The sequence below is a fragment of the Gasterosteus aculeatus genome, chromosome Y (assembly GCF_964276395.1).
Source record: "Gasterosteus aculeatus chromosome Y, fGasAcu3.hap1.1, whole genome shotgun sequence".
Taxonomy (NCBI): domain Eukaryota; kingdom Metazoa; phylum Chordata; class Actinopteri; order Perciformes; family Gasterosteidae; genus Gasterosteus; species Gasterosteus aculeatus.
Window position 1 is genome coordinate 2,633,093 of NC_135709.1, and position 24,649 is coordinate 2,657,741.

At 47.8% G+C, this 24,649-nt stretch overlaps 1 protein-coding gene across 1 annotated transcript in view; it reads left to right on the forward strand.

Annotated features, from left to right (window-relative positions):
* Positions 1-1,850: 1,850 nt before the first annotated feature.
* The window catches only part of LOC144390803 (zinc finger protein ZFPM1-like), a 71,933-nt gene continuing 49,134 nt past the window's right edge, over positions 1,851-24,649 (forward strand). Inside the window, exon 1 of the mRNA XM_078097258.1 lies at positions 1,851-2,587. Within this exon, the coding sequence (XP_077953384.1) occupies positions 2,548-2,587 (40 nt within the window). The 5' untranslated portion in view covers positions 1,851-2,547. The remainder of the gene's footprint in view (positions 2,588-24,649) is intronic.

The window sequence follows — 24,649 nt, forward strand, 5'->3', positions numbered from 1 at the left end:
AGCGGTGGATCTTTGCATCCCGTCCAGATTTCCCATGGGCCTCTTGGTTGTTTCTCTGATTCATCTTCTCCTTGTCCGGATGGTCAGTTTAGGTGGACGACCTTTTCTTGGTAGGTTTGTGGTTGTGCTATGTTCTTTCCATTACTTGATGATGGATTTTATGGTACTTTGTGAAATGTTCAAAGCTTGGGCTATTTTTTTATAACCTAAACCTGCTCCGTACTTCGCTACAACTTTATCCCTGAGCTGTTTGTTGTGCTCCTTGGTCTTCATGACGCTCCTTAATCAGTAATGCTTTCTTACAAACTGAGGCCTTCACAGAACATGTGTATTTATACTGAAATTAAATTTGCATTTACTAATCAGTGTTGAACTCAACACATTTTTTTGCACATCATTTTGAAATCCACATAAACTTTCCCCCAACTTCCAGATGATGGACTATTTTGTGTTGGTCCATTACATAAAATCCCAATGAAATCCATTTGAACCTGGTTATACCATCACAAAATGCAGTGAAGTCTGAGGGGGTTGGATTCCTATGCAATGCACTGTATATGACGAGGAGCACTGACACTGCTCTAGAGGAGAACTTTTTACTAAGACACCTCAGGTTTGCTTTTCCTCTGAACATGCATGGGTGTGAAGACTGCAAGTCACCATTGCCATTAACTAAACTTGGTTAATTATCCTCAAAAGATGAATCTCCTCCCAATTTTAAATCATCTCAACCCTGCCGGTGTGGCACTGCCCTGTTTAGGTGCACCGAGCATGGGATTTGTCTGACCAATAAGCCCTCTGTGAGGCACTTTTGTGATTTGAAAGATGGCCACTAGATGGCACAAGTGATGTTAGCTGGTGAGGAGCCAGCATCCATCTCCTCTGGGTGTTTTGTTTTTGGGTGAGCAGAGAGCACGGTTGTCCTCCAATTAGTGGATTGGCGGATGGATTCCAGGTCCAGCTGACCCACATGTCCGTGTGTCCTTGGGCAAGACACGTAACCCCTAACAATGCTTCTTAAGCTGTGACGAAGGTGCGTGAAGGATGCGATTGCTAGTTACCGATGGCCAGATGGCACTGTGAAGCCTGTTAAATCATTTGAGGGGCCGCGAGACTAGAAAGGCACTACACATGTGCAGTCCATTAACAATGTAAGAGCTTATTTGACAGAGCAATATGTGTGACCCTTGACTCCTTGAAAAAAAATGAAATGTCATGTTTTCAGCCAGGTTTCTTTAGTTATAGTTCACTGATGTGGTGGTTCGATCCTTTGCAAAATACATATGAGATATTGTCTTACTAAAGTATGTGACGAATCAACGACGAGAACACGACACACTTTATTTCCCCTGCCGTTTATAAAGCAGTGTTCATAGTGTGTGTTCCCATCAAAGCCTTAATATACAGCATAGCTCAAGGGTACTGTTACACTTTGAGCAGTACCTAAAGCAATAACTTCAATCTGAGTCATTCAAGCAGGAAACTAGAACAGTTTGTCGTCAGCCTTAAAGGAAATCCTGGATAATCTCATGTCTGTATCACATCTCAACAGGAACAGTACAACGAAAGCATGCAGAACAATATCATGTGCTTTTTACTTGATTAAATGGGACATTTTAATAATAATGACACCAAGTTATTTGGGGTGACACAGTGGCCTGAAATGTGTGCGTTCCAAGGTTTTCTTAAGAAAGAAAAAAAACAGTTACCTGACATTGAACAAATCCCTTATTTTTCACTTTACACCCTAAACAATAGGGATATGCGTTTATGAATTATAATTTAAAGATTTAAAGTTCCACAGTGCCACAAGATACATACTACTATGTACTAATGAATCAATGTATCAATGGCATGGTTTATTTCAGGTATAGTTCAATTATCCTGCGGTAAAACTATGGGTATAATAAGCATTTTATTTCATTGTGTTCTATCGAAAAATGTCCTGCTCCACGTGTCATAACAGTTGATCCAATCGGAGATGAGTGCGACCCTGACGTCACACGCAAGGGGCGTGCCCAGAGGCGCGCGCGCGCCCCTTGCTCGCTAGTAAGCGGCGGTGACTGGAGCGCTGCTGCTCTGTGGAAAGTGGCTCCCCGGTTTTAGTGACGGTACAGCGGGACCGAACTTGGCAGAAACAGCCCGCAGCCGCAGCGCTCGACGCCGGGCAGCCGCTAGCGTTCACCCGCCAGGATATCCCTCCGAAGATAAGCTCGCCGTGTCCGCCAACAGACGCGACGCGGCGGCGGGGGCGGTTTACCGGGCGAAAGGAATAACGTTTACAGGGGGGGAAACGGGCGAGAAAGGGGTGAGGGTGAAGGTATTCGTGCGACGAACCGGAACCAGGAGGACAGTGACGAGCGACGAGCGGACCCCGCGCTTAGCTGCCGTGGCAGAAGACACCAGAGCGCAGGCGGGTCATGCGGATCTCTCCGCTCGCTGGTCGGAGCGCCGCGTCGCGGCAGTGAACCGCGCGGCGTTGCGGGGCGGAACGAGAGCACGAGCCCGAAGAAGCAGACCCCTTCTCCTCCGGAGAGAAGAGCCGCCATGTCCCGGAGGAAGCAGAGCAAGCCCCGGCAGATAAAGCGTAAGGATGAAACCGGCTCCTCGCCTAATGTTGTTGTTGTTGTTGTTGTTGCTGCTAGTTGCAGTGCGCGCAGAGCCACGCGCTCCCCGCGAAGGAGGCGCGTGTTTCGTGCGCCGCGTGCGTTGCGTCCACTTCAAAGTTAACGAGTGACGTTAATACGGAAACTCAGCCGCGTCCGCTGCAGGGCGATGGCACCGTTCGTGTGCACAGTACACGACTTGGACCCGCAAAGAAGGCCGTTTGCTTTCGATGACATCAGCTGATTGGACCTTAACGCGCAAGATCAGTCGCCGTCCGGATCCAGCACTTGGGTCCCAGTGACGCAGACTCCGCGGTGCGCAAACGGCGTCTGGAAGTCGCTATCTGTTGAAATAATAATAATAATAATAATAAAAAAAAAAGTTGTCGTCTATTAGCCGGGTGGAGAATGCTTTGTCCGCCAGCAGCTTGAGCCGCAGCTGCGGCTTCCTGTTGAATTCTGCCGTGGAAACGTCAGTGTTCTCTGCAAAAGGAGGGGTGATGTGGGCAGAGATAGGGCGGCGATCCGATGTGAGCCCGGATAAAGATTAAAATTGGATCTCTTTTTTTTTTATTTTTTATTTGTTTTGTCTCCGAGGCCGCCGTTGCATTTCCCCCCCCCTGGCTTTTTCACTTCTACTCCCCCCGGAGATGGGGCGTCAGATTGGCCCGCCTGGCTGATCTCCCCTGCTGATAGCTGCTTACAATTGGATCTCCTCTTCTTTTTTTTTCCCCCCAGCTATCCCTTTAACTCAATAATGCATCTTGGGGCCGCCTGAAAGGCCTTTTTTTTCTTCTTCTTCTTTTTCTCGCATGCTCTCCGTGCTTGACGAGCTCTTCCTGTTCATAAAAACGTGTGAAGGTTTATCGCTGATCATTCAAAGTTGATATAGAAGCATATTGATGACGTTGTGATTAGACTCTCCTCTGGCGTGTTGCGCTCGGGCCTGAGAAACGGCCAAAGTTCGATTTTTAATTGTAGCGGTCTGCAGATTAAAAAAAATCTATGTATCTATTCTGCAAGCTGCAGTTGAAATGGAAACATGACGCTTGTTTGGTCAGTTTATCGCTTTGAGCAAATAATAAAATAATATGTTGTCGTCCGCGATTGTGTTCGCAGAAAGCCGGTAACGCTTGAAAGGCCGCAAAGTATCACCGTCCACGAATAGCGTTACAAATGACATCAACAAGTGGACATTTCTGGACCAAGCGAACCCGATCGAGTGCCGTAGTTCTGTTCTGCGGTTGGTGGATTTTCTGCTTGGCGATCAAACGCAAACCTCTTTCGTAAGGCCCAAGAGGTCGCGTGGGCGAGAAGGCTTGTTCCTCCGAACATCCCGACGTCTCGCTTTCTGTGTTGTTATTCCTCGATCGCAGGCAGCGCGTCCGGAGGAGCCGTTGCTCGGAGAGACACTTGATCTCGGTTCCCGGCAGAAGCTGCGTGGATGATGCACATTCAAAGGCCCACCTGAAAAGTTGGGGTCCCCACCGCGCCAACGGGATTTCCTTCTCTGTGGCCAAACGAATCTCGTCATTCTGACACATTTTGTTCTGCAAGATCCTGGTCCTGTTACGAGCAAACGAGCGCCACTGTTACGATTCCTAAAGCGCGAAATCAATCAAGTAGATTGAGGAATCTTAACCTGCAGTGCTGTCTATCAGCAGCTACTTCAGTTAGCCAGTAACCTGATGTCGTTCTTCAAGGTTGTCACCCACACCCATTCGATCTGCAGCAATGGCCGCTGTCCATAACTCGTCATGTTGTTGTTTTTTTTGCCCCTTGCAGCTACGGATGAGTTTTGTTTGGCGTAGATAAGTTATTTTTAGGTGCTCACTTTCTTCCTCATGTTGAGGCTCGTAAGCGCTTCTTTGACGCCCGCTATCGAGCTGTATCCGCTGGGTTGGCGTTAAGGGTCTCTGGTTGATGAGGTCTTCTGCAGGTAGTCTGCAGTCTGTCACTCTTGTTTCCGGAGGCCTGTCATCGGTGCAACTCCCAGCAGGCGCGTACAGTAAAGCCAGCCTGGAGATGCATCCCAGACCCCGACCCCTCACGAACCCAGGCTAGACAAATGCACGAGAGGGACCGGTGCTCCTGGTCCACTACGCCCTCCCCCCCTGCTGCGTGCGCTCTTTAAAAAGAGACTCCTAGCAGCCTACGTTTAACAGTGGTGTGCCACGCAGCATGTGGGATCTATGGCAGTGCATCCATCAAACGGACCTCAGGCTTCTCACATACGGTCCTATGGGGCCAGAACCTTTGGTGGGGCCCTCTGGCTGTGTGTCTGACACCCGGTCCGATAGGTGTCTGAGTCCAGCTGCGGATTATGCTTTTTAAAGAGAAACGAGTAAACGTCTTCGAGAAACCCAGGTAGCGTGTTATTCATTTCCTTTACATGTGAACTCACTTGTTGCTGATGCTCGGCGAGCGAAACAACGGTGTTAGCTTAGCAATTAATTGGCTTCGAATCTATTGAAAATATACAAACAAAGTTATTTGTTCTCATTCACTTCAACTTTATTTTTTTTTGGTGGGCGAAAAAGTAACATCCCTATGATAAACTGAAGGCTACTTCCGTAACCTCCACTTCATCACCAAGGCAAACGGGTGATAAGGGCCGAGTGTTTACCAAACGCCCGTCTGCACCGCTGTGTATCGGCAACCATCACGCGCCGAAGGATGACACCCAACGCGGGGTTAAAATGCCAACGCTGTTGACCGGTTCTTTGGTCCGAAAGTTACCGCGGTTTCAGTTTGTGATTCTCCTGACCAAAACATTTCACCCCACTTCTCTGACCGGAAACAACTTTGGTAAAACTACTGACACACACACACACACACACACACACACACCGTGGATCTCCCCCTAGCAACCGTGGATTAGGTCCGGGGCCTTCTGTGGGTCGAAAAAGTGTGTGTCGGCGCAGCAGATGGATATTTGTCTGTGTCCCTTTGTGCGTCATCCTCCCCCAACGGTTAGCGATCTTTTCAGCCTGATAAGGCTCCCCTCCTCGATGGGGCGATAGCAGACGGGCCGAGGCTGGATCCCTGGGCTTATGTTCTGGCGGTTGAGATGGGAGACGTGATAAAACTTGGCGGCGATCGCTGCAGCTGATACGGCGGGAAAAACGCAGGAGAAAGAAAGGGGGAGGTTTAGGGGGGGGGGGGGCGAGATGGAGGCCACGTTGTAATTACATCTGGCTGGTGCACGCCATTTTCCCAGCATTGTTGCGCTGTTGTTTTGTTTGTGATTGGCTGGGGGAGGATCTCCGGATAATTAAAAGAAGAGATGAACAGGAGGACAGTGATATGAGGGAGGAGAGAAAAAGTAGATTGTGTGGAAAACATAGCTGCTTGATGAACGAGTCGTGTGTTTTTAATGGCAGCCCAGCCGGATCTGCCCCCCGTCTGTTAAAGATGTTTGGGGCTGATCTGGAGGCCCACTGATGGTAGATGGATAACAGGCTGCAGATCAACACTACGGATTGGGCGAGCGACGGAACCGGGGCTCCTATGACATCAGGGCCGGAGGTCAGAGGTCGGCGTGCAAAACGCCTGCAGAGCCCGGACGAGGAAACCCGCCACTCTGACCTCCACCTTTCCCTCCACTCCGGAAAGACGGGTGGAACTCCTCCTCCTCCTCCTCCTCCTCCTCCTCCTCGGCTGAAGGAAGAGACGCTTTCCGAGATGACTTCAGGCGGCTGAAAAGAGGCGTCCGACGCGGCTCGTGTTGCGCGATTGTTACACAGACGCACAATCGAGGGATTAATTCATTCTTTGTGAGCCAAAGTGACATAAAACACTCAAGCATGTCGACATTCCAAGCACACACACAACACACACACACACACACACACACACATGCGAGACTCCTGCAGCGCCCTGGTGGCTTTCCCTTTTGTGTGTGTGTGTGTGTGTGTTTTGTTCTTTGTTCTGCTTTTAGCGAGATGTGAACTTTTGATAAGCCGCGGGGCCTGATCTCCGGTGCAGATAGAGATGGGCAGGCGTGATTAGAGTTGTTATCAGGACGGAGCAGGCGGGTGCCGAGGCTCCGCCGCAATAACAACAGGCGGCGGCGGCGGCGGCGGCGGCGGCAGCTGGGGTCCGGACCCTGGCAATCAGTTCCAGCCCTAATGGGATTAATGTTGTTTTATAATTAGGTGATAGGTGTGAATGCATTCCCCCCCCCCCCCCCTCCTCAATCTTTTCTCACTCGTTCAACCTCCCACCGCGTTCCTCCCCTTTCCTCCCCTCCCCTCGTCCCGCTCTCTCGCCTCCTTTAACAAGCATCGTCATTGATTTAATCTAATTAAAATTAACACCACGTATTACTCATTCCGGATCTCTTGTACGATAAAGGCGCATGTTGGGAAATTTTGGCGTTCGTCGATGATTATCTCCAGGGAGGATTCTTTTTTTTTTTTTTTTTTTAAAGCGGCCTTTTCCGCTGAAGAGCGTCAAGAGTCGTAAAAAGTGAACAGTAAGCGGGGGAAGAGGAGCGCGACCGCATCAGCAGGATGACTCGCACGCGGCTGATTCTGCCGATTTAGATATTAATACGGCTAGATGGCGACCGATTGGGCCACCGGCGTTTATCGCGCGCGCACACACGGTTTGCTGGGAAAGTCGCATACGACCGCAGTCCCGCCCACGCGTGCGTGCACAAGTAGTATCCGGCGGGGCGGGAGGGATTTTAAAGTACATCCCAGTGAGTTTGAACAAGTCCGCTAGAATGTCTTTACTTCTGAGTAAGAGTTGAAGGAGGTGAAAAGTGACACAACGGACCTTTTTTTTTACATTATTATTATTATATGACAATTTAACGTCCATTGTCTCTCCGCAGGCCTAGATGTATGCATTGTGGCCATGTGAGTAAAGTCGATGGAGTGTGTGTGTGTGTGTGTGTGTGTTAATGGTCAGATACAGCAAAGGGGAAGTCGGCCCGGGTTATAGAGGAAACGCGGTTTGTGCTCGCTGTGGATGAGTTATTACCCCTTCCTGCTGTTTACCCAGGAGGCAGCCTCCTGGTGAGTTATGGCCAGCTCATCGCCGGAGGAGAGAAAACATCCCCCCCCCCCCCCCCCACACAACCCCCCCCCGGCCAACAGTAGCGTGATCAACGTCCAAGCGGTTTGCTCCAGCAGTAATACCCCCCCCCCCCCCCCTTAATGTAATAACCCCTTTGCTTCGTAAAACGAGACCTGCATTGAGCCAAATCCAGTCCTACAGACTTGTGAGTTGGGCTCTCGGGACCGTCTCCCCCCCCCCCCCCCCCCCCCTCACATGACAACAATTACACACCTTGGATGCTGATACATTCAAGCCTTTTTCATTAACAAAGCAAATTTTGTGACATGAGAAAAACCTGAAACAATAGATAGATAGATATTAGAGGGTGAATTACCAGTTAAATGTTAAAAAATTTTTTTTTTCAATATGCCCTGAATTAATTGAATTGTGTCCTTTTATTCATATAGCACCTAATAACATTAACATGGTAAAAGGATAACTTTTAGATTTTCTAATTAAGGTGTTAACAAAATAAATGTCGTGTGCTCTTAATTACAAGAAAAAAAAATCTCAAAATCAGCAGTTTATGCTTTCTAAAAAAAATCTGCCGCGTACATTCAAATGGGTGCATCGTAGTTGATAGAGACTCAGAAACTGTCAGGAATGAGTGGAAGGTTCCAGAGCTCTTTAACCAGTGTGTGTGTGTGTGTGTGTGTGTGTGTGTGTCGTGTGTGTGTCGTGTAGTCGGTCGATGCAGGACTAGTTTTCAGTGTGAGGAGTAGCTTTGGGCCACGTGGCTCTGATCTCCGGTCAGAATGACTCTGGCCACTTGAAGGTGTGTGTGTGTGTGTGTGTGTTTGTGCGTGTCTGTATGACACACACACTGCCGGTGTTATGACAAGCCCCCCCCCCCCCCCCCCCTACCCCTCCAGGCAGCGATAAGACAGACCATTTGCTCCTACTGTGCTGAGCGCTCTGTTCCAGGGTGTTAAGGCAACCTGGGCAAACAACACCGCCTGACCTGCTTTTACTGCCATGAACACACAAACACACACACACACACACACACACACTAACTGCTCTTGTACTGACCAGCCAACAATAAATGCATCTGTAGCTTAAAGCTGGCGAGCTGAATTTTCCCCCAAAAAATCCCCAATGTGGAATCAGTCAAACGGTTGAGAGGTCAAAGGTCACAGCATGGAGGAGCTGGAACAATGGCTCCGTGGATCACAATGCGCTTCCTCTGTCTGACCTCTTGACCCTGTGTGCACCTGCTCTTTCTGCAGCCATTGAGTGGTAGAGAAATCATCATTGCGTCATCATCTTACGGGCAGAATAGGAGGTGGCAGATTTTTTTTTGGGGTGGGGGGGGGGGGGGGGGGGGGGGGGGAGGGTCTGTCCTCAGCTACTGGACATTTAAACGCAACAGGACACCTGTGACGAGTCAAGAGAAGGAGACAAAAAAAAGCAATGCAGGATGTTATCAGGGACGTCTCCCCCTCTGAGAGTCCCGTCGCACACAGAACACGGAGCCACGCACATCTTATCGCAGCACTAACTTTTCAAATACGTTTCCTCTTTTATATTATATATAGATAGAGTGCAGTCATTGTCGTGCTAATGATGAGAATGGACGTGGGAATACAAGCTCGCGTTGTCATGTTCTGCTTCTTCCTCCTCCATTCCGTTTTCTTTTCAAATCTCTGCGCTCATTTCCGCCTCAGATCAATTCGCCTGCGTCGCTCTGGTGAGACACGAAATTCACCCTGTCTGTCAACTTCTGGCCTGTCCTGGTCCCGCTGAGGCAGCTGAATCTTCCCTCCCATGCAGGGTCTCCACTATTACGCTTTATTATTACTCTTATCTTTTGATTTACTACATTTTCACGGCTAAGAAAGTCTCATTTCTTAAGGAGGCCGTGTCATTGTTAGGATTTAAAGACCACTAAGCAACAAGGCTGGTTATGGAGACGGAAGAATAAAAGCGAAAAAGAGGAGGCTGATGGAAAAGGGGGGGGGCGAGAGGATGAAGACGATGATGAGGAGGAGGAGGAGGAGGAGGAGGAGGGGGCAGAGAGGCAGAGCAGGGTTCGGAGGAGGAAGAATAAGAGGCGATAAGGGGCAAACTCGCTGGCCGAGACAATGCAAGTGGAAAGAGGAGATGCTGGAGGAGCCTCCTGGGGGGGGGCCTCCTCAACGGAGGAGGTCCAGACCGCCGGCTCCTGTCTGTCTGTCTGTCTGTCTGTCTGTCTGTCTGCGCGCCCGGCCGCTTGCGTTGCAGTTCCCTCTGGCTGCCAACAGAGGATGATACAAGTCATCAGCGGCTGCTCGCCACGTCCTTTTGGGATGCTGCTCCTGCCGGTGAGCCAAAAGAGTGACACGGCGCCTGCTGCGTGTCCGTCTCCGTCCCCGCGTGTCTCTCTCTGTGTCTCCCCCGCCAGTGTGTCTCTCTCTCTCTCTCTTGTCTCAGTGTGTGCACTATGAGTCACGTGAGCCAGCCAAGCAGCGATGATGCGGCCTTTGGATTGCTTTGTGCTTGTGTAAACCGCTCCGGCTCCCAACTGATAAGTGAGCTGCCAATCGTGTGTGTGTGTGTGTGTGTGTGTGTGGAATGTACCACAGGTGAAACGATGTCACGTTTGAAATGAAGCGGTTACTGTAAAAGCATTGCTGTGAGCACACGTGCGCGTTATTATATGTGAGCTCTGATGATTCGCATCACTCTCTTGAGTGCAGCTGCCGGCGTTCAGCAGACTGTCGTTGCCTGTATTGCCTTTTGCCTTGACTGCGACTCGGGCCTCTGAGACCAGCTGACGCGAAACGCCGTGAGAAGACGGCGGCGTCGGGACGCGCGCACGAAAGGTTCACGCCGTTAACCTCCTCAAAGGGCCGCACGCACTTTTACCGCTGTCTAATCATCATTGGGTCTTTGAACCGTCAAATGAATCGTCACCGGGTGCAAAATGAAGTGCGCTAAACTACTGCATTCACTTTAGATCGATGTAAAACAGAGAAAAGCAACATTATCTCACTACATGCTGACGGCTGAAATAGTAAAACCCAGCTTTATTCTTTAAGTTGCAAATGTTGCAGAGGAAAACGGGCCGGTTCTGACGCGTCAATAACGTGTGTCATTAATGAAAAGGCCACATCAGACTCAGGAATAAACGTTTTCGTCTTCCCCTCTCAATGGAGACTGGAATCTTCCTGATTAATGAAGCCCTGCTGTGACCTCATTTATTAGGGGCGTGTGGCTCTAATATAAGTTAACGGCCAGGGAGAGACGGGAAGTCCGGGAGTAAACGACGCCCCTCCAGCGCAAAGTCACACCGGTATCGGGCCAAACATCCGAGCTGGGATACTTCCTTAAAAGTCTGTTTTTTACCTTCCGCCACTTTTAAAAAAAAATAATCTCCTCTTTTGTGTTTTTATTGCTAAACTACCCCCTCGATCTGTACCTCTTCCACCTCCACTTCTCTACCCCCCCCCCCCCCCCCCCCCTGTCTGGAGTCGGACCCCTAGCCCGGGCGAACCAGGTCTTGGCGGTATGATAATGTGGAAAGTTGAACTGGCCCCATTACAGCGCGGCTGATGGCAGGGCCGATAAGGCCGTTGATAATGGGTGCAGATAGCGCTGACACAGCGGTCCAATAGCCCAGACCCCCCCCTTCCCTCCTCCCTCTCTCACCCCCTCACTGCCTGCCTCCCACCCCCCCCCCATTATCATTCCTGCCCACCGATGGGCTCCCAGAACGCTATCTCCTCTCCATTTCCACTCCTGCGACAGATAAGAATGGAAATACTGACTTCATAGCTGACTGATTAAAGTGTCTGCCTTTCTTGATAATACACAGATAAATTATGTTTTTTTTTTTTTTTCTTTCTCTTCTTCTCTCCCTCCCTCTCTCTAGAAAAAGGGTGGGGTACAGCAGAAAGAAGAAAAACCCTCCCCTCAATTCATTTCTCTTTTCTTTTGTGAAGCCTTTTTTTTTATTTTTAGTAGGAGGAGGCAGATGAAGTGGAGAGAGAGGTGGGGGTGTGTGTGTGTGTGTGTGTGGTGGTCTCTCCGTCGGGCGGAGGGTGTGGAGATGTGTGGAGTGTCTTTTCATTTGCTCATCCTGAAGGCAGCTCAGATGCGCACACACACACACACACAGACGGACCGTCGGGCCATTGCCGACTCTCCGGGTCGTAGATGGAGGGGTGGAGGCAGAAGGGGGGGCGACCGGCCATTTGCAGCCCCACTGAACTCCCGCTGCAGCTGCAGGCGTTTTCCAGGTGGACTCTCGTCTTTCTTATCACGGATCGCTCCGGTTTTGATACCAGGAGAGATCACGGACGGATATGCTCCCTGCATCCAAATCCTCCCAACCCATTTGCTTTTTAGCACCCATCCCCAAGTCTCACACACACACACACACACACACACCACAAAGCAACCTCTATCTCCTTCCCTTCTCTTATCTTTGGCTCTCCAGCTCTCGCTCTGTCCAACTGAACTTGCGTCTCAACTCTCCCTCTCGCCTTCCTCTGCGAGGAGAAGTTCCACATCTGCACCACATCGCTCCTTCTACCCTCGATGCAGAAAGGCAACGCAGGAGCCTCTGCACACGCATTGCACTGAATGCTAAATCACGGGTCTGATGCTCTTTTCCCTTTGGACAAGTGCCTGAAGAAAATAGACGTACGTCCTTAGACGGAATGCGTTTGATCGTGCTTAAGTAACGAGCAGAGTAACCGATTCCACCGTCGATCTCAAGGAATCTGTGCCATTCTAGCCATATTGGATAATTGAGTCGCTAGTTTTAGTGACGGAAGTAGCACTTTTTACCCCCCCTCAGCATATCGGAAGAGTAAGAATTCTGAAGAAAACTGTCACCGCTTGTCATCAAAATGTCCCGCCAAGTCACGTTCGATTGTCTGGCCCGACAGCAGAACGAGGACCGCTCCAAAAGCAACGGGGGTTCCAGTGTAACAGGTCGCTGTGCTAATGGTGACTTTCCAGCCCAATAAAACCCGATGGTTGCCCATAGGAACGTAAATGGCTGTAAAATAAACACTTTCATGAGGACACTAACCGGTTCTGTTTGGCCTGATCCACAGTAGTCCGATCAGAGGATCACCGGTTCGACCCCCCGGCTCACTCACTAGTCCACTTAGTTAGCTGTTGGTGGCATGTTGTGTGATTTGCTAGTTACCAACGGGCAGGTGGCACCGTGCATGGGTAGCGCCTGACATTTGTGTATGAATGTGTGGCTCTAGTGACACCAAAATTCACCCCGTCCAGGACCAGGACGGGCCAGAAGCTGACAGGCCTGTCCTGGTCCTGCTGAGACAGCTGAATCCTCTCTCCCACGCCGGGTCTCCACTGATACCAAAAGGCCATCAGTCCTCTTTATTTTGACTTGCAACATTTTCATGACGCATGGCAACGTGTGAATGGGCGAACGATGACGTGCGGTTAAAGGACTTGTGGGTCAGAACAATCGAAAAGAGTCTTCACCCGAACCCTTTGAATGAGGTCAGAGACCCCTCGACCCCCTCTTGATTTAACCGTAAAATCCCAGAATAAGACTCAATTTTTGTGGTGTTTTAGGAATAAAAAGGTAAATAAAGGTATAAACTCATTGTGCCTCTTTGTACATAAAAGGGATGCAGATAGAAACCGGTCATCACAGACCAAGCAGACTGCGTTCAGTGCACTAATCCATTCATCGCTAGAACATAAGATGTCGGGTCAGCTTGTCATATATAGCGCCACACACACACACACACACACACACACACACACACACACACACACACACGTTGTGTTCTCCAGCAGAGACAGAACAGCACGCCGTTTGTCCGGGCCTCACTTGCTGACCTTGATAGATTAGACCCAGGGAGCCTTTTCTGTCTGACACACAGCAACGATAAGTCTGTGTGTTAAATAGTTTTTCCTCTTCCCAGACATGACTGTGTGTGTGTGTGTGTGTGTGTGTGTGTGTGTGTCAGTCCTCTACCAGCAAAACCTTCTGCAGCCCCCCCCCCATTTCCACCTGACGAGACCCCATATCTAAAATATCTAAATATCTTTTCTTTTTAGAGCTCACAGTCCAGTTCTGTCATTTTAACTGAACGATTGCTGCGAGTCAGCGTTCAGGTTGATTCGAAACCAAAATCTGACTTTACTTTTTTTTTTAGGCCTGTGCTCCTTTTTTTTTTTTCGTCCTTTAGTGCACAAAGAACAAGGAGTGGCTTAGACGGAAAGAAAGAAAAAAAAGAAGAAAAACGAAACTGTGATAAAAAGCCCCGATAAGAGAATGAGTGTGTTGTGTAGGAGTTTGATATCAATGTTATCTATCTGTCTTTCTTCCACTCTGCAAGCCCTTCTGTTGTTTTTTTAGCCCTTATCTCGCTGCACCAAAATGCCAGGAACAAAAAGGGGAGAAAGAAAGAAATTACCGCGCAGATTATTCATGGCGTTCGGCTGATAAAATGTTGATGCCGAAATTAGGACCAATACACAATGTACTTATTTTTTGCAAGTGTTTTTTATTAATGATGTTTGTGTTTTTTCTTTTAAATTGTGCGTGCGTGTGTGTGTGTGTATAAAGGTTTTTGCACTATGTGCAAGCTGTGCGTTGATAATTTCTTGCCGTTGCTTGTTATTAGCAGATTAGACCTCGTTTAACTCTTTATGCCCTCCCTGACACCAATTCATTGCACGCACACCCTGTGTCTTCATGAACACACACACACACACACTCTGGTGGGCCTAGATAAGCAGTCCTCAATCTGTCCCTAATAGAGAGGCGCCAACCGACAAGGGACAGGTTTGAGTTCCCACAATGACGGGGCTGTAAAACGCCGTCGACAGGACCGGGGCCCTGCGATTGGCCGCTTGGTGCCTTTCAAGCTGTCCGTTTGGCGTCCCGACGGGAGACGCGAAGACAAGGGGGGGAGCGGGGCGAGGTCAGCAGCCTGAACCCACTTTACATGTGAATCCCTAATTTGCCGCCGTGCGCATCGCAGCAGCTCCGTGCTCCCTGCTGCTGACGCATCCCGCGTTCGCTGCGTTTTTGCGACCGCTTTCACACCCCCTGCCTAACTTAACTATGGAGATATATGTTTGAGCAATAAAATCCCGATCGTTGAAACGTTCCTCTCTCTCGGGCAGGGGCGTGCGGTCGGGGGAGGCAACAAATGATGAGAAAGTAAATATTATGTGTGCTATAAATGCGATTTCTTAAGCATTTTAAAACTGCTGAATTTGTGCGTTTTACTGTTCAGACGGGAGATTGTGAGGCAATGGGGGGGGGCACGTCCTCTTTGTGGAATCAAATAGGTATGTAGAGATTGAGAATTTAAGCTACTCCATCGGGTTGGTTTGTAAATCTGACTCTTTCAGAGTTTGCTGTGGAATGACTGCATTATTTTGTGGCAACAGGTAAAAGGAATAGTTTGAAATGTTCGAAAATGCACTTTCCCTTCTTTGGGTGTCAAAAGGACCTCGATTGTTACGAGCCACGGCCCCCTCTTAGTCGCGTCTAGACCCTCTTTATGCAAAGTGACCAAAAATGGTCCCCCCCCCCAAGTTTAATGTTTGGTGTGAACGCACCTTTAGGCCCATCTTTACCTCACAGCAGCTTTGTCCATTGCTTTGATTTGAGTTTTAACTCCGTCATTGCTCATTTGCAGGAGCAGGGCCTAATATTTAATAGTTACTTAGGGTAATATTGGCTCGCCTCATTGCCGCTACGGATCACACCTGTAGAAATAGCCTTGGAAAAAACTGTAAATTAAATGAGAGAGATGTGCAGTAGAATGAATGAAACAAAGTCCCGAATGATAAACCATTAATTTAATTTCTTGGAAAGACATTTGATGAGGTTCTAGTCCTTATTTTCTAAGGTTAGATTTGATGAGGTTAGTGGAGATTAGATCTCTTCGAGAAAGAGGGATTTTATTAAGCAGTAAACCGTCTCTTGTGGAGCGAGAGGCAAAGGGGGAGGGAGAGAGAGAGAGAGAGAGAGGTCCTTTTGTCTCCACTGTAGGTCACCTGGCACGCCACATGTTAGCTCAGGTTACCAGTGTAAAGTTGCACGTGTGCGACACGGTTTTACATTTTATTTTTAGAAATCACCATTTCACAGACTTAACGAATAACAAAACAGCGGAGTATTTTGTCTACGATTCACGTCATGAATTTAGTTTTGTGCCATAAAACCGCACACAACCTTCGTGTTGATTCCCACATGACGGGAGGCAGGACAACGACATATCGGACATCGGTCTGTCATTTCCCGCGGTTCATCGAGGGCTTCCTTGGCCCCACCTCGTCTTTGCCCTCCTCCCCTTCCATCACAGCTAGAGTCCTCCTTGTCTGCGCATTAGTATTAGCAGCGGCAGCAGTGTCCCCTGAAGTAAAACAATCTGCTGTAATCTATCAGCGCGTTATCGGCCCTATCGGAGAGCCCAGAAAGCCGGGGGCCGGGGCTGTGGCGCCGCTCTCCCGAGCTGATAAAGTTTCAGAGTTCAGCGATGATGAATGTTAAGAAACTACACCCTTGTTACCGACTTGGCAAAGCAGAGCGGCGGGGAAGGCAAGAGGAGGAGAGTGGCAGTGACTACTTTCAATAGTTGAACCCGAGCCTACGAAATTATGCTCGAAATAGCAATGAAAAGGTCTTTTTCAAATAACTAAAACTTCTTTACTGGCTGTTTACTCTCTTATCAGCTGACCCCAGAATCTTCATAGCTTTTATTGACGAGACCTTAACTGATGGGGTATTTCTCCAATAATTCACCCTAAGATGAAGTAGGAGCTAACACCCCCGCCTGAAGGCCTAACTGTGTTGCGTCGGTATCAAAGTTCTCATCGTCCGCCAACTCCGCAGTCCGTTTGTCCCCGTGAACACATCGACAGTCGTCCCCCCCGATTACGATGCAGGTGATACGAGAGGCACAAAGACCTGATAAAGCATTAGCCACTGATGATTAGAGAGCCATATCATTTTACACCCCGGCTCTTTTTTTAACAACGTGGGGCGTTTTTGATCTGACGCCGGTGTGCATTTGAGCACAACTATGAGCTGTTGGGTCGTTGGTCATGCGAGTGACAAAGAGGCTACTTTGGAGCAACCCGTGGCCTAAAAACAGCTCGGGAGACTAAGCAGCATCTGGGGAGGAGCTACTTAATGACTGGCATTCATAGCCGCGTCGATCTAGATCGGGTGTGTTGAACGCTTGCATTGAACTCTTCAGATCCAGGATGGCCAATGGATGGGGTGGGGCGCCAACCCTTCCGCTTCAGAGCTCAGCGCACTTCGAGAAGTGGTTGCTACTCTGGTATCAGCCACTGGAGGCCAAATTTAGTACCTCTATTTTGAGCTAAAAGGACATAATGATAATCAAATAAAAGCTTTATAACAGGGACCAAGCACCAACCGATTTGTCTTCTTCCTGGACCTAAAACAACCGATTTGTCTTCTCCCTGGACCTAAATGTCTTTTTTGTTACTGTTGCTTGCTTAAAATGGTTTCATAGGACACATCTATAATGTTTTTTTTTAGGTCAGACCTGTCTTTGCCTCAGACGTCCTCTTGCGCTCAGCCCTTGATTTGAAGGTTGTCACGTATAAACAGCCAGACCGGCCACGTTTGACAGCGACTGTGTCAAGACATCGGGGATGATTTCCACTGGAACAAGCACCAGAGATTGTGTGTGTGTGTGGGGGGGATTAAATCAAAATATACTACAGTGTGTGTGTGGGTTTTTATAGTTATGATTTGGGGGGGGATTCAATCAAAATATACTACAGTGTGTGTGTGTGGGTTTTTATAGTTATGATTTGTGGACAGCAAGAAAAAGACTAATTTTTTAGCCCAGGGGTACTGGGCTGTACTGGAAAGCTCCCAGTGGGTATCCCTGTGAAGCACCAAAACAACGATAGAGCTCAGTCAATCCCCACAGCAGCTTCTCGTGACAGGTGTTTTGTTTGTGCAGTACATCATCTCCTACGCACACACACGGGACCATGCAGGCTTTTCACAAAGGGAAAGGCAATGCGCTTAATAGTTCTTCAGATCACAAAGGGAGACTCAAAATGTGCACGAGGAAGAACGGGGCGAAACATTGTGATTCGTGACAAAGTTCATGAGCGTATAATGGCAGTTAATGCGTGGCGGGGCGCGGGCAGCTTTGTTCGTCAAAGCGCAGAGCTCTTAATAGAATCTGATAGATAGACGCCTGTCTCCTCAGGCCTGTTAGGGGGCGTTGGGCTGGGTTCCACTCATCAAGCCAATGGTCTCTCCCCCCCCCCCTCTCGCTGGGCTCCTTGTCTTACTTGTCATTCTATGAAGGAATAATTTGTCAATAATTGGCCGTGTCATTCTCGTCATGGCGGTTTGATAAAACGCTGGCTCTTTGGGGGCCGGGCAGGAGAATATCTACCCCCCAAAAAAAAGAAGCGGGGGAAAAAGGCAGCATGTGGCAGCAGATCCGAGGCGGTGATAGGGCCATTAAGCGCTTTAGAAGTATTTTAGCTGAATTCACACAAAGCAAAAATAGATGAATAAATAATGAAAGAGGAGGGAAAAAGTGGAACATCAACTGTCAGGGAAGCGATACAGACTTTAAGAAATCATTTGGGGAGGGTGAAAGATAAAAGATTATCCCTCTTTTCTGCCAACTTATTGCCTCCTCAGCCATTGCTGAGGCTAATTCGCTTACTCAAGCAATCATGCGGCCATACTGTCACATTGCCTTTAAAGTGCTCATAGCAGCTGCAGTATGTATACGCTTGTGCGTGCGTGGTGTATTTGTGAATCCGATCCTGCCCCCCCGTCCACATCACTCAGCAGTGTACGGCGGCATTATCTGCTCCACTGTAAGGAGCAGCAATTTTCTAGAGACACAATGCTTGTTATCTTTGAAATCTCTCTGGACGGCCGACACTCATTCGATTGGCTGTGGCCGCCTTCCTAAACATCAGGACTAGACTCTTCTTTCTAGTGTTTGGTCCAATCAGTTTGGAATGGACACATTACTCCGGTTATTCAATGCTGCACTTCCCCCAAGGGTGGGTTAGGGGGGGGGGGGGGGGCGTAGACGGATTAAAAACCCAAAGAAGGGTATACATGCAGCGAGGTCGCGGTGCCCTCTGTTTAAGGTCCTAGTGTGGAGCAGCGCTTGTTCAGAGGCCTCATTTCATGGGTCTCAACCCCCCCCCTGGTGAAGGCCTATATCAGTAAACCCACGCTAACCTTTCAGCCTTTCTCCTGCTTTGCATAACTACTTTCTGTTTCCCTGGTACTCAACCGGGGGAGATGCACAACAGGCTTGGTGGGGGGGGGGGTCATGACCTTCAGTAGAGGGCCCCGCAGGAAGAGTGGCGATTAACTGGGTTGTGGAACTTGATATTAAGGTTATTCAAAATATGAAAGCACCAAAGGACTGTGCGCGACATCGGCGTTGTGAAAGAGGGAACCACACAAACCACAGAGGTCCATTTAAATAAAAGGACCAGGCAGTTGTGCAGTAGAGGGGGCAGTGCTCCTGCTACTGTCGATGCAAACATTCAAGGTTGAAACAATATTGTTTTTGGACAATCGAACATCAGGCATCAATCTGAAAAACAGGATATTATTATCTTTTTAACGTTGCCTTGTAAAATAACCTGTTTACGTATCCAGAAGACAAGAGTTCAGCAGCATGAATTCAAAATAAATGGGTAGGTTTTTTTTTTTTTTTTTTCAAGTCAAATTTCCCCTTTGCTTTTGGCTCTGATGATCTTTGACACTTGTTGGCTACTCATCACTAAACCAACAGATAATGTTTTAGTGTTTACTTCACGGTGAATAAATACGATAAATATATAGTGCTGAAAAGCAACATTTAGAAAGTACTGTGAGCTAAATGTAATGCTGGATTTAAAGGAAACATATTCTCATCATGAGGATTATTCTTTTTGCTACTAGGACACGGTTGTTGTATGATATAGGAAGGGAGGGATCTAAATGCCATGTTTTATTTCAGTGCCTTTGTAGACACCGCGGCGACCCAAAAGCCAGTAATCGCGTGTCTTTTTCATGTAAGTTTGTTTTCAAAAGTAAGATTGTTTTGCGTCCTATCTTCCAGACAGACCTACAGTTCTCCGTAGATTATGATGTAGAATACGTTTTTCTTTTAGAAAGCGTTTCACCATATTCACACCCGAGTGCCTCCTGCACTATCTCCACAATGACTTATTTTCCGGGAGGATCGAGAACTACGTTGGGGTTTTCTGTCCTCCTGCCCGCCACTCTAAAACCACAGGTAACCCTGGAATCCAGCATTCATTATTCATAAACGGACGCCCACTTCCCTCGCGTGGGCCCCTGTGAAAGTAAGGGCCACGGTGCAGGGCAGAAGGCCACATTAACCAATCACCTGTCCTCAGAGACGCCCATCGCTCTCATCCCGCTGCTTTTATTTCACTTTCAGCTCATCTTCGGTTTCCATCATTCACCACAAAAAGGCAAGCCAAGCCTTTTCACTATGACTCTTTGACACTGATGGGCCTCTCCTCCTCCTCCTCGTCCGCACACACACACACACACACACACACACATCTCAGAGGACCATGCGGAGGACTATTATTAATCAAGCGCCTATCAGCCCCTCACATCTTCGGTGCTATTTGCTGTTTAATCACTAAAATAATACAGAGGGGAGGGCAGTCGTTGCCAGGGTGGGGGTGTCGGGTTACCATGGTGACCAAATGGAAAAAAGGTCAGGCGTAGTTTATCTTATCGGTGATAGGGAATGGTTACTAATTACAGATAGGTACTACCAGCGCCCGGCCCACCGGGCCCGGCCTTAAAACACTATCAGCAATCCACACCAGCCTGATATTAAAATAATCTCTGGAGTCATCCACACACACACACACACACACACACACACACACACGCACTATAGTTCAGCTGTACGACTAAACCACCAGACCAGACTGGCTGAGGCTGATCCAGGTGGAGAAAGACAAGGCTGATGTTATCCGTGGAGTCGCCTAGTGACCAGATACCGACTCCACCAGAGTGGAGCCATGATTCCAGGTTCAAACCTCTTAGCTGGCCGGGCAAGACACTCGACCCCACACTGGTTCCACCTGTGACCCCTGACCTCTAAGCATGGATATCATTTGAAAACACAGCCAATCCTTTGCCGGGCGTCACATTTCTGCTACATTTCATTAATGTGGGTCCTCATCAGCCGCAGCCGTCTCTTGATTTTGTGTCCTTGCACGCGTCGGGAGAACAATACCGGTAAGTTGACTGGGTGCGAAGGTGTCAGATGAGTGGATGAATTGGTTTGTCACTCATTAGTCAATGATTGAAACTAGTTTAAGCATTTCCTGGTTGCGGCCTCGTAGGTAATTCTCAAGTCTTCTTTTGTCGTTTTTAGCAAACAAACCTCCCCTGATGGATTTTGTGAATATGTGTTTCAAACAGCCACTAATCCTCCTATCAGAGTACGAATGGGTGTGAATGATGTCATGAAGCGTTAAAAAGCTTTGAGGGGTCAGAGGACTAGAAAAGAGAAATACACGTACAGTCCATTTAACATTTAAGAAAGATTAAGCTTGGATTTATTTCATAATTGTTAACCACGTGTTTTGGAGCAAACATTAAAACAATTCATTGAAGAGATTAACTGATGAAGCTAAAAAAACATTAGTTCTAGTCCAAGACGCAACACAAATACAGAACGTTACAAAAACTAAACTGAACTTTCTTTGTTTGGTCTTTTTTTTTTTAATAGTGCACTCTCTCACCCAGGTTATTAAAAGCTTATTCTGTGAGCTTTGATAGATGGCTCAAACGTGAGTGACAGCTGCAGCCCTGTTGTGTCCTGCCTGTATTTGCATGTGTGTTCTTATGAGAACTGAGGAAGAGTATTTCGTTTGTTTGTGTGTGTGTGTGAGGGATCTTGTCTTGGAACCCTTCCATTTATCATATTTGACATTTGGCTGTACTCCCCCTCTTATCTGACCATCATCTGAGGAAAGCACATTTTTCCCATCAGAAATCCCGTTGTGACTTTTTTGCGTGATAGGGGGGGGGTCGCTGATACTTCCTTTGGCAAGGCGAGGAGATACACAGATGTGAGCGGGTGCATCTTTTCTTGGCTATGCTTCTGTGTGTGTGTGTGTGTGTGTGTGTCTTTCTCTATCAGTGTGCAAAAGTAATTGTGTATGTATGGGCTTGTGTGTGTGTGGGAGGCTAGTTATGGATATGTCTTTTTGCACACACACACAGACTCACTCTTAACATGGATGTTATCAGGGCAGTGAGGGCTCCAGTGATGCCCTGCCTCTTGAAAGTACCCCCTTTCTTCTGCAGCGGGTTATATTTAACCAGCTATCTGGTCCACATCCCCCCCCTCCCTGCTCCACGGGGCTATCGCACCGACACTGCTGCCATCATCGCACTTTATTTTTATTTTTATTTTAAGCCTTGTGACAGGAGGCGGAGATAAGAGATGCAAAGCCAAGTTGTGAGTGGCGTACCCCCCCCTCCCCCCCGACACACACACACACACACACACTTGTTCTCTATTTCTGCTCCTTGGCCAACAACCATCTCTCTTTTCCCTTGTTTTCTCTTTTTCTTTGCTTGTCTGTCTCTTTATCTTCATCACTTCTCGGTCCTTTTATCCCCCCCCCCCCCCCCCGCCCCCTGTCTCTGGTGGTATTCCTCTTTACTTCTCAGACAGGGTTTCCTGGTAAGAGCTTTCTTCTTCTTGGCTGGCAGATGTTCAGCGCAGTAGGCAGCCGGAGATCACACAGATGTACACTTGGGCGGATTGAATATTTGCGTGGCCTGCTTAGTGCTCATTTATACATAAACCGTATATATGATATATTCAGTTTGGTTATATGTAGACAAAGCATCCTTCCAATATAAAAAGTCAAACAAACCATTGGACATCCGCTCACAGCAACATATATTGGCTGAAAGCAGCTCATTTCTGATATTTACAGCCAATTCATATATTCTTCTAGTTTTACACTGTGAAGCTGCTCACTTAGTGCCTTGGTCACCAAGCAATCTGTATACAGAATGTTCTAATATGACTATTCTATGCTATTAACATTGAGCTGTTTTCATAATGATGTCAGCATGAGCAGTCATCGCTAACTTCTTCTGTACAGTATTCTCAGAATAGATCATTAATGTCACTTAATCGATGGAATCACATAATGATGCTCCGAGGTATTTGAAGACTTTTGCTTGAAAACAGAAGAGCAAAGTAAGAAACGGCAGTATTGCACATGGTGTCATTGTTTGATTGTGTAGATTAAAGCATACAGTTGTGCTCATAAGTTTACACACCCTGGCAGAATTCACGATTTCTTGGCCATTTTCAGAGAATACGAATGATAACACAAAAAAACCTTTCTTTCACTTACGGTTAGTGGTTGGGTGAAGCCATTTGTTATCATTCAACCATGTATACTCTTTTTAAATCATAGTGATACCAGAAACTACCCAAATGACCCTGATCAAAAGTTGACATACCCTGGTGATCTTGGCCTGATAACATGCACACAAGTTAACACAAACTGGTTTGAATGGCTACTAAAGGTAACCATACACACCTGTGATCGGTTTGCTTGTAGTCATTGTGTGTGTGTGTGTAAAAGGTCAGTGAGTTTCTGGGCTCCTGACGGACCCGTACGTCTTTCATCCAGTGCTGCACTGGCGTTTGGAGTCATGGTGAAAGCAAAAGAATTGTCTGCGGGAACAGGTAATTGAACTGTATAAAACAGGGAAGGGATATAAAAAATATGTCCAGGGAATTGAGAATGCCGATCGGCAATGTTCAATTCTAATTAAGAAGCGGAAAATTAGGGATTCTGCTGAAATCAAACCACGGTCAGGTAGACCAAACTAAATTTCAGCCATAACTGCCACAAAAATCCCACAAATAACTTCGGCTGAAATGCAGGACTCCCTGAGAAATGTGTTGTGGCAGTTTCAAGATGCAAAATAAGGAGGCACTTGAAGAAAAATGGGCTGCATGGTGGAGTCGAAGAAAGCCATTACGACTCAAATGCCACAAAGTATCCCGCAATACGCCAAACGGCACCGAGACCAGCCTCAAAACTTTGGAGTGATGAGACCAAAATTGAACTTTTTGGTCACAACTGTAAACGTTACATTTGGAGAGGAGTCAACAAGGCCTAAGATGAAATGTAGACCATTCCTACTGTGAAACATGGAGGTGGATCGCTGATGTTCTGGGGAATATATGAGCTACAAAGGCTCAGGAAACTTGGTCAAAATTGATGGCAAGATGAACGCAGCATGTTATCAGACAATACTGGAGGAAAATTTGCACCAATCAGCCCGGAAGCTGCGCATGGGACGTACCCGGACGTTCCAACATGACAACGATCCAAAACACGAGGCCAAGTCGACCTGTCAATGGCTACGGCGGAATAAAGTAAAGGTCTCTGGAGCGGCCATCTCGGTCTCCTGACCTCAATATCATTGAGCCACTCTGGGGAGATCTCAAACGTGCAGTTCATGGAAGACAGCCCAAGAATTTACAGGAACCGGAGACGAATGGGCAGCTTTACCATCTGAGCAAATAAAGAGCCTCATCCACAACTACCACAGAAGACAAGCTGTCATTGATGTTAAAGGGGGCGATACACAATATTAGGAACTGGGGTATGTAAACCTTTGATCGGGGTCATTTGGGTAGTTTCTGTTGTTCAGTTGTCTGATATGATGATTATCATGGTTTCACCCAACCACTAACCACGAGTGAAAGGAAAGTGTTTGTGTTAGCATTCATATTGTCTGAAAAATGGCCAAGAAATCATACATTCTGCCAGGGTATGTAAACTTATGCGCACAACTGTACATTGTTTTCCTCTGACGCGTGTCAAATGAACAGCAGAATGGATGTTGTAATTGAGTCACGGTTTTCATGGAAGTAGGTGCATCCTTGGATTGAAGTCCCCCTGTAGCTGATACTCTGATCCATTTTCATGTTCAG